Source organism: Diceros bicornis, chromosome 8 (genome assembly GCF_020826845.1).
Source record: "Diceros bicornis minor isolate mBicDic1 chromosome 8, mDicBic1.mat.cur, whole genome shotgun sequence".
Classification (NCBI taxonomy): domain Eukaryota; kingdom Metazoa; phylum Chordata; class Mammalia; order Perissodactyla; family Rhinocerotidae; genus Diceros; species Diceros bicornis.
In genome coordinates, this window is record NC_080747.1 from 72,115,637 (window position 1) to 72,130,663 (window position 15,027).

The 15,027-nt window shown below is 41.5% G+C and overlaps 1 protein-coding gene across 8 annotated transcripts in view; it reads right to left on the bottom strand.

Annotated features, from left to right (window-relative positions):
• ABCG2 (ATP binding cassette subfamily G member 2 (Junior blood group)) overlaps positions 1 to 15,027 on the bottom strand; it is a 67,182-nt gene that overhangs the window by 25,057 nt on the left and 27,098 nt on the right. For all 8 annotated transcript variants that reach the window (XM_058547479.1, XM_058547473.1, XM_058547481.1 and 5 more), the window contains 6 exons: positions 13,687 to 13,746; positions 12,696 to 12,810; positions 11,722 to 11,874; positions 8,553 to 8,710; positions 2,374 to 2,525; positions 733 to 837 (listed from right to left, as the gene is read on the bottom strand). In XM_058547479.1, coding sequence (XP_058403462.1) covers positions 733 to 837; positions 2,374 to 2,525; positions 8,553 to 8,710; positions 11,722 to 11,874; positions 12,696 to 12,810; positions 13,687 to 13,746 — 743 coding nt within the window. The remainder of the gene's footprint in view (positions 1 to 732; positions 838 to 2,373; positions 2,526 to 8,552; positions 8,711 to 11,721; positions 11,875 to 12,695; positions 12,811 to 13,686; positions 13,747 to 15,027) is intronic.

The window sequence follows — 15,027 nt, forward strand, 5'->3', positions numbered from 1 at the left end:
GATCTTCCTCACAAAAAAAAATAATAATAATAAATAAATAAATAAATAAATAAAACCTAGCCCTTGCTTTCTTCTATGTCCAAATGCATAAATTGCCAAGTTTCTTATTTCAAAATACTATATTAAAAATGGGCATCTTTTTAAATGGAAACTCCCCTTAGAACTGACACTATCACATAAATGCTCATTTACAAATTAAATCAAAAACACAGCATTCACGAAAAACAAAATCTGTGTTGACTGGTGCTATAGACTGAATGCTTGTGTTCCCTCAAAATTCGTATGCTGAAAACTAACCCCCACTGTGATGCTATTTGAAGGCGGGCCCTTTGAGAGGTGATTAGGTCATGAGGGTGGAGCCCTCATGCACGGGATTAGTGCCCTTATCAAAGTGGCCAGAGAGCTCTTTGTGTCCCCCCTTCCACCATGTGAGGAGGCAATGAGAAGACGGCCGTCTACGAACCAGGAAGTGGCCCCCAACTAGACATCAAATCTGCTGGCGCCTTCATCTTGGACTTCCCAGCCTCCAGAACTGTGAGAAATAAGTGTTTGTCCTTTAAGCCACCTAGACTATGGTATTTTTGTTACAGCAGCCTGAAAGGACTAAGACAACTGGTATCAGAGGACAGCACTAAGATAAATTCAAAGCCACATTTTAATGAACTACCACATTGCTGAACTCCAGCCAGTTCAATTAGGCAATAATCTGTGACTCTCAACAGATTCACATACCTTTACCATCTTGGTCCTCTCTGTTTAATCTCACAGCAGAGGAGTCTCCATTAATGACATCCAGGAAGAAGTCTGCAGGGTTATTATAGGGCTCACACTGGTAACCTACAAAAGAAGGCAACTCAAGTATACAAAACTTGAAAATCCTGGAAACTACAGAGGACTTACTTTCAGAGAGTGAGGGAGGTGAGGCTAGAAGAGACCAACTCTAACAACTTCTCCCTCATCTTCTTTTTCTCTTTTTCTCTCACTAATTTACCCTTTCTTTTTATATATTCAATCACACAGCATCTCAACCACTATCTCCCGGCAAAAAAATATACTCCAAACCAACCTTGGACTCTCAGAAAGTCTTATGTTAGTGATTGGTCCTTACCCATCATAATTCACAAGACCTGAAACAGCTATCAACATGCTCTGGTGCTTATCCGAAATTCTTCAAAACTCTAAATATAGGTCCAAGAAAAAAAAATACAGGTTGAAAAATAAAAGTGGTAGCTAGGACCAATGCTCCTCAAAGCAAGGCAACAAGCAAAGCCAGCTAAGGCACAGCAGGACTGTGACTGGGAGAGGCCTGGTGTGTTCTGTTGTCTGAGGTCACCTAGGGACTGCCAGAATGCCAATACCCATTCCAGCAATAGTTGCTTCTCTACCTACTAAATTCCAGTCCAAATTATCAGCTTTTTTGCTGCTGTAATTCCAACACAGAGAATAAATCACCAGAGCGGCATTCTCAAGAGAATGTGACGAGCACGGCACACCTGAAAGCTTACCTCTACTTCTAGCGGCATGATCATCTGAACTCAACGTGGCCTGTAGTTTGACTCTAAGAATCATCTCCCCTAGACTCCCTAGACCCATGTATACTTGATTATTTTAAATGATAGATTAAACAAAAACAAATTAAGAAAGATAGCTAGTGAATATTGTAAACTATATTTGGGGTCATGGAGCATCATCTTTAACCATATCCACACAACTCTAACACAAAGCTGACTACATGAGTCATAAAAAAATTACACCTTTCCATTTGAAATAGAACCAGGCAGTCCAGAACTGTCAGAAATGTTGGCCCATCAAAGTCAGACTTACAACTAGCCTATTCTATTGACTGGTAAATCACTCACACACACTCAAGTCCTAAATCTGCAACCTAGTATTACTAGAAAATTAAGTAGCATCTCCATGAACCCTCATCAAGATACACCAACATCCCATGCAAGGGAACAAAATGATAAAGCCTGATCTGTTATATGGTCAAGAAGACAAATGATTTGGGGGTATTAGGCCTTTCCAAAAATGTTCAACCAACAAATAACTGGCTATGAAGCCAATATATTTATTGAACTGTTAGGAAAAGGTCACCAGAACTGGGAAGCAGAACAGATATAGGCCCAGTAGAAACACTCATACACACACAAGCATGCATACTCAAATAGGAAAGGAAAGAGACCTAAATAATAAGCCAGTGCTGCAAAATGAAAAAAAATTCTAGCACCAAACTGACCAAAGATGTTTTGGAGTGATGGAACTCATGGTATGTTTTACTCAAAGACCAAACAGCACTCCCATCAACCCCCTTTGTTCTCTTTCAGGACCCTATTAATGAAAGATCTTACTGCACAAAAAACTCAATCATACCAGCTGATGCAAAGTACTCCAAGGCCTCCTGAGCAGGCCCATGGAACATCAGTCTTCCTGAGGCCAATAAGGTGAGGCTATCAAATAACTTGAAGATGGAATAACGAGGCTGATGAATGGAGAAGATGATCGTTCGTCCCTGTTTAGACATCCTAAGTTAAAAGTGAGAAAAAAACAAGTCATTAAACATCTGAAACTTGGACTTCTTGGCAAAATACTTTATTCCTGCTTTTATAATTTTTTCCTGCTTCAACTTGATTACCTCTTACTAACTCCTTATCTCATATTATCTAACTGATAGTTAGGGAACCTAAATTCAATGCTTTTATTAAAGTAAAGGGTTTCTTAAAATGTGTTCCATGGACAGTCTAGAATCAACTAGAACATTAATTAAAACTGCAGATTCTTGGACAGTTTTTCTTAGACCTACTGGGTCCAGGGAACCCATTTTTTTTTTTTGAGGAAGATTCACCCTGAGCTAACATCTGTGCCAATCTTCCTCTATTTTGTTTGTGGGTCGCTGCCACAGTATGGCCGCCAACGAATAGGTTCACACCCAAGAACCGAATCCAGGCTGCCAAAGTGGAGCACATCAAACTTAACCACTAAGCCTCGGGGCCGGCCCCTAGGCAATCCATATTTTGTGTGTGTGTGTGTGTGTGTGTGTGTGTGTGTGTGTGTGTGTGAGGAAGATCAGCCCTGAGCTAATATCCATGCCAATCCTCCTCTTTTTGCTGAGGAAGACTGGCCCTGGGCTAACATCCATGCCCATCTTCCTCCACTTTATATGGGACGCCGTCACAGCATGGTCTGACAAGCGGTGCATCAGTGCGCACCCGGGATCCAAACCAAAGCCGCCAGCAGCGGAGTGCGCGCACTTAACCACTATGCCACGGGGCCGGCCCCTAGGCAATCCATCTTTTTAACAAACACCCAGGTGACCTGTAAATACACACAAGTCTAAGAACTTATTATAGACTAAATATTAAAACAATGGCCGTATGCCCCATTCTCATTGATCGTTTAAGTCTTCTGGTTCTTCAGGAATTAGTATTCATTCTTCTGTCCTAATAATACAATTAACATCACTGAGTACTTACTATGTTTTTGCTAAATACTTTATAGATAACCTCATATAAATTTTCACAATACTTTCACAAGGCAGTACCAATATTATCATTAGATATTATTACCTTCATTTTCTAGGTAAAGCTTAGAGGGTTAAGCAACTGACCCAAAGTTTCACAGTTAATAAGGGGCAGGGCTGAGATTTGATCCCTGGTCTAAATTCACGGCCAAAACATTGCTCAACTATCTTTACATAGGAGTTACTACTTACAGGCAGAAGAAACAAAGGCCAAAATCACTGTTTAAAAACTGTTGTTGTTGAAAATATTTTATGAGAAAAATCACATCAATTTAAGCATTTTCTAAGCACATACTATATGCTAGCAGCGTGTACAAGTTTGTTGTGCCTCAAAGAGCATCAGGCCAGTACAGCAATCATTTCAATACAATGTGGAACAGAAGTAGCTGAGGGTTCCCTGTAAGCAAAATAGGAGACTATAACCCAGTCTGTAGATGATGTAAGTAGAGTGCTGGCGAGTAAGAAGAGAAAGGGTAGTCCAGGTGGAGGAACACAGCGAACAAAGTGTGCGATAACAAGGTCTACTGAGGAAACTACACGTAGTTCAGTGTCACTGCAGAGCCAAGGTGTACGTGAGGGTGCTGGGGCTGCAGGAGAGGGAAGAAGTTAACAGAAGATACTGCAGCAAAAACCAAGCCCATGATGAATCCCTTCACTCAGAACTAGAAGTTTAGTCAGCAGGCGATAAGGAGCCAGTCAAGCACTAGCAGCAGGGAAGGGGACTGGTGTGAGAACCTTGCTAGTCTAAGTGCGGTCTTAGGACCAATGGCATCAGTATGACATCTCCTACCAGAAACGGAGAATCTTGGGCTCCACCTCAGAGGTATAGAAACAGACTCTGCATTTTAACGAGACCCCAGGGATCAGTGTACACAGTGGAGCTTGAAAAGGACTAGGTTAGAGCTCTCCAGCATGAGGAAAGATGCTTGTCTGCTAACTAGTCCAAAACATAATGAACCATAGTCCAGTATTCCATATCAATTCATCCTTCTCTAATGAACATTGTTAAGATAGTTACAGGTAATAAAAATATCATGGATGTGTTCCCTAACTGAACCTGAACCCCAGACCTATTACTTGGCATCTTCACTTGTATGTGCAACTGGCATCTCAAATGTTAACATATCTAAAATCTTAGACATCTTCCCATCTTCCCATTTTTTCTCATCCTCGCATAGAGACTTGCTTACGAGGGAACGGGCATCAAAGTAAGCAAGGTAACGATAAGGAGGGGAAGCCATATGAAGGCGGTGTGTCTGGCAGCTTTTAAAAAATGGGGTAAGGTGGGGGGTGGGGGGGTTCCCAGAGGTGGTGGGCAGAGGGAATGGCCAGAGTGATTGGGAGAGTGGTACACTGAACAATTAAGTTAGCTCACTGAGCAAGTAAGTAAATATATTGAGATAATCAGAGCCAAGTTTCTCACTGTCTGAAAAGTCATTTACAAACATGGAAAGGGCAAAGACTAAAAAGAATGCTCAAGTGTTAGACTAGAATTGCAAATATTATTATGAACTCATGGGTTTTTTAACATACACATACTAACAGAAAAAGCAGCAGTTACAGCTGTATGTTGACGTCTGTCATTCTATTCAAACTATATATATCTATATACATACAATATATTCAATATGGTTCCAATTCCATATATTTCCAAATTCAATATATTTCCAAATAAAATATAGAAATATATTTCTATGTTATATAAACACTCATACACATGCACACACACGTACACGTGTATTTCCTGTGTCTATCTGCTAAGAGGGTCTAAGCAATGACACTCCATTAGCAACAAGCACACTAAGTAACCAGATCTTGGTTTCTAAATTGCAACTACACCAGAAGGAACCAGGATGATGCAGGAAAAGTACAAGACCAGCCTGGAACATCTTGTTGAGGATAAAGTAAAGAAATGCTTGAAGAATGATTAGACATGCCAAAAGGACACAAAAGCCAGATTGAAGGGTGTTCCACTGGCCAAATTAGGGTTAATTTATCATAAAATAAATAAGAATATTAGGGCTGGCCTGGTGGCATAGTGGTTAAGTTCGCATGCTCCGCTTCAGTGGCCCAGGGTTCCTGGGTTCGGATCCTGGCCATGGACCTATGCACCACTTATCAAGCCATGCTGTGGCAGCGTCCCATATAAAGTAGAGGAAGATTGGCACAGATGTTAGCCCAGGGCCAATCTTCCTCAGCAAAAAGAGGAGGACTGGCAACAGATGTTAGCTCAGGGCTAATCTTCCTCACCAAAATAAAAAAATAAAAATAACAGATTATAACCCACTGAATAAAATAAGAATATGAGTAAATATAAATGAATAGAGAAACAGGAAATCTTCCTTACAGTAGAATACCAACTAATATACGTAAAAAGAATGATGGCAATAGAAAATCACCACTGGGCCGGCCCCATGGCTTAGCGGTGGAGTGCGAGCGCTCCGCTGCTGGTGGCCTGGGGTTCGGGTCCCGGGCTCGCACCGACGTACCGCTTCTCCGGCCATGCTAAGGCCGCGTCCCACATACAGCAACTAGAAGGATGTGCAACTATGACATACAACTATCTACTGGCGCTTTGGGGGAAAAAAAACAAAAAAAGGAAAATCACCACTTGGCAACCATCACACTAGTAGCTCATACAGGCAGGAGTTGTTAACATATGCTAAAACTGGTGGGTGGAGATTTGACGAGGAACAGGATATTGACATAATATCCGATTATCTCCTCCAACAAAATACTAATCAATTACAAAGGGAAAAATAGTTATTTCACAGCAGAGAAACCTAGCAGACACCAACATGACCAGGTGATGAAGGCTAATATCACCCATGGTGGGAGGAGTCAAAATCATGCAGCCCCTGATGTCATGCACCAAGAAGAACACAGCATCGTTTCTGTGTTATCCCTGCCAAGGATTCATGGCCTGAGTCTGGTCATAAGGAAACACTGGAGGGACCCCAGGTTGAGGGTCACCCTATGTAATGTATTCTTGAAAATGGACAAGGAGATGAGAGGCAGGGAAAGACTAAATGTTCAGGATTGGAAAAAACTGAAAAGGAATGTTTCTGGAGAGGATCCTGAACCAGAAAGGAAAAGAGGACGCTGCTGGGACAGCTGGTGAAGGTTTACTGGAGCCTGTGGGTTAGATGGTGGCAAGGGCATCAACGTTGACTTTCTGGCTGGGAGGTATGTAAGGTGGTAACGTAGGAAGAGTGTCCGTTTTTTGGAGTTTCCCTCCAGAATATTTAGGGGTGATGGGGCACGATGTCAGAAAAAGCCTATGTAGGGGGGAAGGGACAGAGGGAAAGCAAATGCAGTTAAATGATAACAGTTGAGGAATCTAGGAGAGGGGACATGGGATTTCTTTGTACTACTCTTGTAACTTTCCTGTAAGGTTGAAAATTTTATAAATTAAAAAGATATCCAAAACATAACTTTTGCAATTCCTCCTATAAATATGTTCCTTCCACTGACGTCTCTTTTGATAAAAGGAAATACCATTCCTTTTACTCCTTTCTTCCATTTTTCAAGCCCCAAATCTTAGAATTCATTCTCTCAATAATCAAACCCCACGATCAATTCATGAGCTAATCCTATTGGTTCTGTCTTCAAAATAGATCTAGAATCCACCCACTTCTCACCACCTCACCACTACCATCCTAGTCAAAGCCAACATCATATCTCAGCTGAGCTACTACAGCCTCCTGACTGGTTTCCTTGCACTCACCTTTGCCCAATTATACACTCTTCCTTACACAGCTGTCACTCCTCTGTTCTAAAACTCTCTAAAAGTTTCTCAAGTCACCTAAAGACAGTAAAAGCCATAGTTCTTACAGTGGCCTACAAAAAGCCTATATAATCTGCCACCCACTCAATTCCATCTCATGTCCTATTCTTTTTTTTTTTTTGTGAGGAAGATCAGCCCTGAGCTAACATCCATGCCCATCCTCCTCTTTTTGCTGAGGAAGACCAGCCCTGAGCTAAGATCTACTGCCAATCCTCCTCCTTTTGTTTTTTTTTTTCCCTTTTTCTCCCCAAAGCCCCCATAGATAGTTGTATGTCATAGTTGCACATCCTTCTAGTTGCTGTATGTGGGACGCCGCCTCAGCATGGCCAGACAAGCGGTGCATCAGTGTGCGCCCGGATCCAAACCCGGGCCACAAGTAGCGGAGCGCACGCACTTAACTGCTAAGCCACGGGGCCGGCCCCTCATGTCCTATTCTAAATGCTATGGACTGAAGAATTGTGTCCTCCCCCAAGTTCATGTGTTGAAGTCCTAAGCCCCAGTACCTCAGAAAGTGACTGTACATGGAGGCAGGATCTTTAAAGAGGTAATTAAGGTTAAATAAGGTCATATAGATGGACTTTAATCCAATAAGGACTAGTGTTCTTATAAGAAGAGGAGATCAGGACACAGACACACCAAGGGAGGATTAAGTAAAGACACAAGGAGAAGAAGTTACCTATAAGCCAAAGACAGAGGCCTCAGAAGACACCTTGATCTTGAACTTCTAGCCTCCAAGAGTGTGAAAAAAATAAGTTACTGTTGTTGAAGCCACCCAGTTTGTGGAACTTTGTTATGGCAGCCCAAGCGAACTAATATACTAACCAACCTCTATCCCCTTAGGTCGCTGGCTCCAGTCCCTGTGGCCTCTTTGATGTTCCAAACATATCAGGCATACTCTGCCTCAGGGCCACCGGCTAGTCCCTCCAACTCCAACTCTCTTCTCCCAGATGTCCAGGTCTTGCTCACTTGCTCCCAGCTCAAACAGCACGTCACTGAGGTCTTCCCTGACACCTTACCAGGGAGGCGGCACCCCTGTCCCCATCACGGCTGTCTGCCCCACACTCTTACCCCGCTTCATTTTTCTTCAAACACTTTGCCAATTGACTGTTTCCCTCCAACAAAGAAAGAAGAAATTTTTGTCTGTTGTGCTCACTGCTGAATCCCCTGCACCCAAGCATAATATCTGGTCCAAGCAGGTGATCAGATACTGGATGAATAAAAGAATAATGTTCCCAGAGCATTTACCTCTTCAGGAGCAAAAGGACAGCATTCGCTGTGCTGGAGTCTAAGCCAGTTGTGGGCTCGTCCAGGAACAAGACGGAGGGATCAGTAATAAGCTCCATTCCAATACTAGTCCTTTTCCTTTCTCCTCCAGACACACCACGGATAAACTGAGTTCCAACCTAAAACACAAATATTATTATCATTATCAATAATGCAATATTATTAACAATAGTAACCACAGCCACTATCGTCTCCTAACATGTGCCAGCCCTGCAGGAGGCACTTTATCTCATTATCCTCACTTATTCTGAACAGCAAATAAATGAGTATCTCGGAGAACAGACGTGGGTTTCTCTTTAATTAGATGAGTAAACTGAGGCTCAGGTCAGAGCTGGTAAGTGGCTAAGCCTGATCTGAAATCCATGTTTTTAACAGTTCTATATGTTCCTTATCAAGACAAATATTTAGTTATAAGACAGTTAAGTTAGAACTTCAAGATATGGCACTGACATAGTAAAATCATAGTCCAAAAAGGGAGATAAAGATAGGAAAGGAAAAGGTGACAGCACCTATAATTTACTAGTCTTCTGACATCCTCATTTTCTCCCACCAAAAAAAGTCCTCAAGTGGACTTACAGCATGTCAACTTAAAAGGCAAATTCACCGGTTATTTTACCCTCAAAACGAATTTATTTGGGAATGGCCAAAAGAACTACAATTTGTGATGTGCATACTATGGCAAGCCATCGGCAAATCCAGAAAACAAAGGAGGGGAGCTTGCTTTTACAGAGACAAAGGGAAAGGGTGGGGCTACTGGAAAGTCCATGTGGGGAAGTAACAGTTCAGGGAGGCAATGGCTCCTCACTGGCTGAGCTGCAGCTTTTCTCATTGGCTAGGCTGTTGGCAGATGGGGAAGGAAATCTTCAGTAGTAGAGAAGCTGTCTCTTCCTGTTTGGTGTGACTGACCACGTACCACAGGGCGTGAGAGCTCCCCTTACAGGCCTTCCCGACTCTGATTTAGTTAAGGTTTTTTAGATGAATTTCCACAACGAAAAGCTTGGGCTTGGCAGCTAGGCAAGCTTACTTTCTACCATATCACATTAGCACCTCTTAAATCATCATTAGGCTTTCCAAATTGACCCTGTCTATACCTTAACTCATGGGCCAGCCCCGTGGCTTGGCGGTTAAGTGCGCACGCTCCGCTGCTGGCGGCCCGGGTTCGGATCCCGGGCGCGCACCGGCGCACCGCTTCTCCGGCCATGCTGAGGCCACGTCCCACATGCAGCAACTAGAAGGATGTGCAGCTATGACATACAACTATCTACTGGGGATTTGGGGGAAAATAAATAAAATCTATACCTTAACTCACCAAAGAATTCCTGAACTCATCCTTTCAGACAAATTCAGAAGGCAGAATATTCTACAGGGCAACTGGCCTAGTCTTTTCAACCAGTCAGTGTCTCTGTGTGGTGGGGGCAGCAGAAAGGTTTTGGGGGAGGGAGGAGATAGGAAACAATTATTATCTCTTCCAAGACTCTTTAATATTAAGAATTAAATGCTACTCATGCCCTTGATTAGATCCGATAACAATTGAGCTGTAATGGACAGTTTAGAGACAATTAGGAAAAGTGAATGAATATGGTCTCGACACAGCTGACATTAAGATACTGTTAACTTTGTTGATAATGGTACTGTGGTAATGTAGGCAAATGTCCTTATTTTTTTTAAAGATGCATAATAAGTACTCAGGTGAAATACAATATTTATAACTTTCTTTAAAATAATTCAGAAAGAAAAAGCTGAAGCCATTATGGGATAAGCTGTTAACAATCAGGAAATCTAGATGAATTATTAAGTAATCATACCATTATATTAATTATACTACAGTCATATATTACTACAGTAATCAGACTATGCTCTACATGTCTGTTATGTTTAAAATTTCTTAAAAAGTAAAAATTTTTAAGTGTATTGTTTCAATCAATTAGATACATCAATTCTAAGAAGTCAACTATGCCTTCAGCTTATTTTCCCTGGAAACCCACAGAAGGAACTTAGGACGGTGACTGCCTAGTGGTAAGGAAGTTTTACCTAAAGGCAAAGAATGGAAAGTACCTTCCTGGAAAGACAAAATCAAATAAACAGCTTCAAAGCAAAGGGAACCCAATCACTCAAAAAACAAAAATAAGTGGTAAATGGTGGAATCTCAGAGTTATTCTTTCAAACAAAATACAACAAAACACACTTTACATCAAAGACTTTACATCAAAGACTGTCAGAAGGTATCATATGAAGAAGCAAAGCACCCAGCAGAATTCCTTCATTCTTCATTACCTCTCAGCAAGGGACCTCACAGGAGATTAAACTATAGCCATCACAATTTAAAAAGTTCATCTTCACCCACAGCTTCAAATGCCTTCCCAGCAAATCTTTCATTCCTGTTCATCAACTGTCAAGTTCACTCATTCATCTCATTTCTTCCTGATCATGCACAACCCACAAAAGGACTTACTTTTGTCTCTCTTGCCCACAGCTGATATTTATAAAATCTGAAAGAGCCCAACACATGACAGTCTGCAAGTAAATACTGGCAGAAGAAAGGGAGAGAGGGATGGGAGACAAAGTGCCAAAAGAAAAGCTAGAGAAACAACTTGGAAGCTACACAAATTAGAAATAAACCCCAATCTGACTGAATATAATTCTGGAAGCTGAATTACAGCAAAGTAAAATATACAGAGCAAGAATACTTGGATTTACATCATTTATCAATTCCAGAAATATACCTCAAAAGCAATGGAACAAAGTCCCCTGGAGGAAGAGAGGAAGAAGAGTTAGAAGGGGAAAAGAAAACAGGAAGAAGGAAAGTTAGTGTAAGGACCCTGAACAAAACAGGACAAACACTAGGGTGTGGAAGGATCAAGAGCTGTAACCATGGAAAGGGCCACATGTTCTGTGCGAAGGACACTGTGACATACTAGTCCACACTGCCACACTTCATTTCCAGGATTCAATCATTTTTAGATTTTTTTACCTGGTTAATTTCCACCTTCACATCATGAAACTAGTCACTTTTCTCGTCGCCGACTTTTGACCACACACATTATAGACAACTTCTGAATACGAGTTACACCATCCACGCAGGTGAGCTCCTATTTGCTGATTAGGAGACCATCAGTTTTTTCCACATTACCTTGGAATCTGCCACTTTTTCCAGACCTAACTCTTGAATGATCTTGTTAATCCGTTCATTTTTTTCATGATTCGTCATAGTTGTTGGAAGCCGAAGAGCTGCTGAGAACTGTAAATTTTCTCTCACCGTCAGAGTCCCCATCACGACATCATCCTTGAGGCAAAATGGCATTTTAATAAGACAGATCAGGTCTTTTCTAGTACCATCACTGTTTAGTATATGTAACTTAATCCACAAAAATAACATATTCAAGGTAAAGTTCTAGCTAATGATGAACTTGCAATTATACAAATTACAGTAACTCTATATACAGACAGCTGCAAATCCTGATGGAATAATTTTCATTCCCCACCTCTACACCCAAATAGAACATAGATAATTATGACTACTACTAGCAGACATTTCCAGACTGCCTTATACAAGAATTTGCCAAAACCTTTCTAAGCTAGAAAGGAGAGAGGTGAAGGTAGGGCAAAAAAGTAAAATAGTAGTATCTTTTGGAAATGATATGATAATTAGAATTGATATCATTGCCCTTACAAGGGTCATATCCCAGGCCTTTTCATTTAACACTACTCTGCATCTTATAGAGATGACAAAAAGCTGGTGTAAAGAAAGTTGATTCTATGAGCATGGCATGTAACCAACTGGAAGCACAATGAACTATCAGCCAAGGCACCTGTCCATCTAGAAACAAGAAATCTAAAATGCAAGTCCTGGGCCGGCCCCGTGGCTTAGCGGCTGGGTGCGTGCGCTCCGCTGCTGGCGGCCCGGGTTCAGATCCCGGGTGCACACCGACGCACCGCTTGTCCGGCCATGCTGAGGCCGCGTCCCACATACAGCAACTAGAAGGATGTGCAGCTATGACATACCACTATCTACTGGGGCTTTGGGGGAGAAAAATAAATAAATAAATAAAATTATATTTTAAAAATATAAATAAATAAATAAAATGCAAATCCATGAATACTTACTTGTACCACATAACCTGAATTACATTTGAAATTGGCAGGTCGAACTGCTCCATTTATCAAGACATCTCCAGACAGTCCATGTGGATCTTTCCTTGCAGCTAAGACATCTAACAATCTGTAAAAGGACATATACGTTGTTTTTTCTCCAACTGACGCTATACCTCTCAGCTACTCTGAACCCAAATTCTGCTCGTTAGAAAATTAACTGATCAAGAAATCCTATGGTTTAATTAAAATTATATATATTTTTAAATTCTCACCTCTCTTTTTTTAACTCTATGCTACAATAAAGCCTAGAAACATGAAAGCAAGGCACTGTTGGCTGATCCACTACAGATCTCGCAAACTGTCCTCCCCTGTCTGACTTCAGGGGTCCCAAGTCAGGCAATACGCTCCTTTGTCTAAGACTGAAGACTTCACTTATGCCTTTGGCTCCATCTCCCCACTTTGAATTTTATCCTCTTCCTTTTCCTCCCCATTAGCTCAAATCATAGCCAACAGCTCTATGCCAATCACTTTATCATGTCCTGTTAGTAAAGCTGACCGAATGGGACTTCCTGGTCCTCGGGGCCGGCCCAGTGGCACAAGCAGTTAAGTGCGCGCGCTCCGCTGCAGCGGCCTGGGGTTCGCCGGTTCGGATCCCAGGCACGCACCGTTGTACCACTTGGCAAGCCATGCTGTGGCAGCGTCCCATATAAAGTAGAGGAAGATGGGCACGGATGTTAGCCCAGGGCCAGTCTTCCTCGAAAAGAGGAAGAATTGGCATTGGATGTTAGCTCAGGGCTGGTCTTCCTCACAAAAAAAAAAAAAGACTTCCTGGTCCTCAACACAACCACAAACTAGCACAACTGCATGCTGTTATCCACAGCACCTAGAACCAGATTCGACACACATCAAATGCTCAACAAATACCTGCTCCTGTAAAAGTGATCTTGAAAAGCACATTAAAATTGCAAAGAAAAGGCTTACTTATGCTCTCTGTTATACTCACGAAGATTTGCCTCCACCTGTGGGTCCCAGAATGGCGTTGAGGCCAGGTCTCATGATCCCACTGTAAACAGAGAAACATACCGATTTACTGGCCCACTTTAAAACTAGTTCTATTAATTTAGAGTCTACATTTAACACACTCAATGAAAGTTGATGAAATTAGACAGAAAACAAGCACAAACCAACTCTTAAAGGAAACAGAAACCGAACTATCAATTAATATTAGTCTAGTATACAAAGGACATTATCACTAGTCAGAACCTATAAGAAAAATGGTTTGTGTCCCTCAAAATTCCTTTCAGTTATTCTCTAATCCACTTACATTTTTTGGAAAAGGACATACAAACTTTCAAGGCTCCTTGAAGTAACCTTCTGGTAAAGCATCTTTACACTTACTCCTCTTAACACAGTGTGAAGTGCATCACAGCAGGTCTCAAGTAATGTTACCTTCAAGGCACCTCATCTGCTACCTAGTAAAGTTCTACACAATTAATAAATCAATGGATTTCTAGAGTCGCCAGCAGTAGTGTTCTCACTGCTCATATCTAGTCAGACCAAGAAACAACATGCCTGAAGTAGAAATTCAATGGCTACAATAAAGTACCTCAAGGTTAAAAAGAAAACATCACCAGTTCTTAACCCTCACAAAATTCTTAATTCAATTAAAAAAGTAAAACATAGCATTTTCTTCCTCGTAAAGTGTCAGATAAGTGGACCAGAAAATTCTCAGTTTAGAAGTGGGAGACACCACTTTCTACAGAGAACAACCTTTAAGGATATACAGACATGGTGTAGACAAAGCATGTTCCAAACAAACTAAGTAGATGTTTGAGAGTAGTGAATATTGAGATAGAGAGCAGGAAGGTAGAAAAAGTTAAGGCAGTGTTAACTGTGCTGAGACTCAAGAAGAAATTGGAGAGTTTGAATTTTATCCTGAAGGTAACTGGTAGAATGGTAAGGAGAGTGGAGTGGAGGAAGGAGAATTAAGGGTGGAGCTACTGCAGCTCCACAGGCGTAATGAAATGGAGGCCTGAGGAAGCCCTTTCAGAACGCGGGGGCCTAAACCCAATCTCTCTTTGGAATTGGTAGGTATATCAAAATTTAGTCCATAGAGAAAACAGTATCTATTCCAAGTGGAAGGTCCAAAGCCAAAGGCTATTTCATTCCCAGATAATGATTTTCACAGATGGAAATACTATGATCATATAATTGTTGTGAGTGATAGACACACTTCACAACACACCTGTGTACTGCAGGTCATGCAGGAGGACCTCTGCGTTGACTAACCATTGTGCTTGAATTGTCACAACTGTAAAATGGCTGGTGGGTGCTAGGGTGAAAT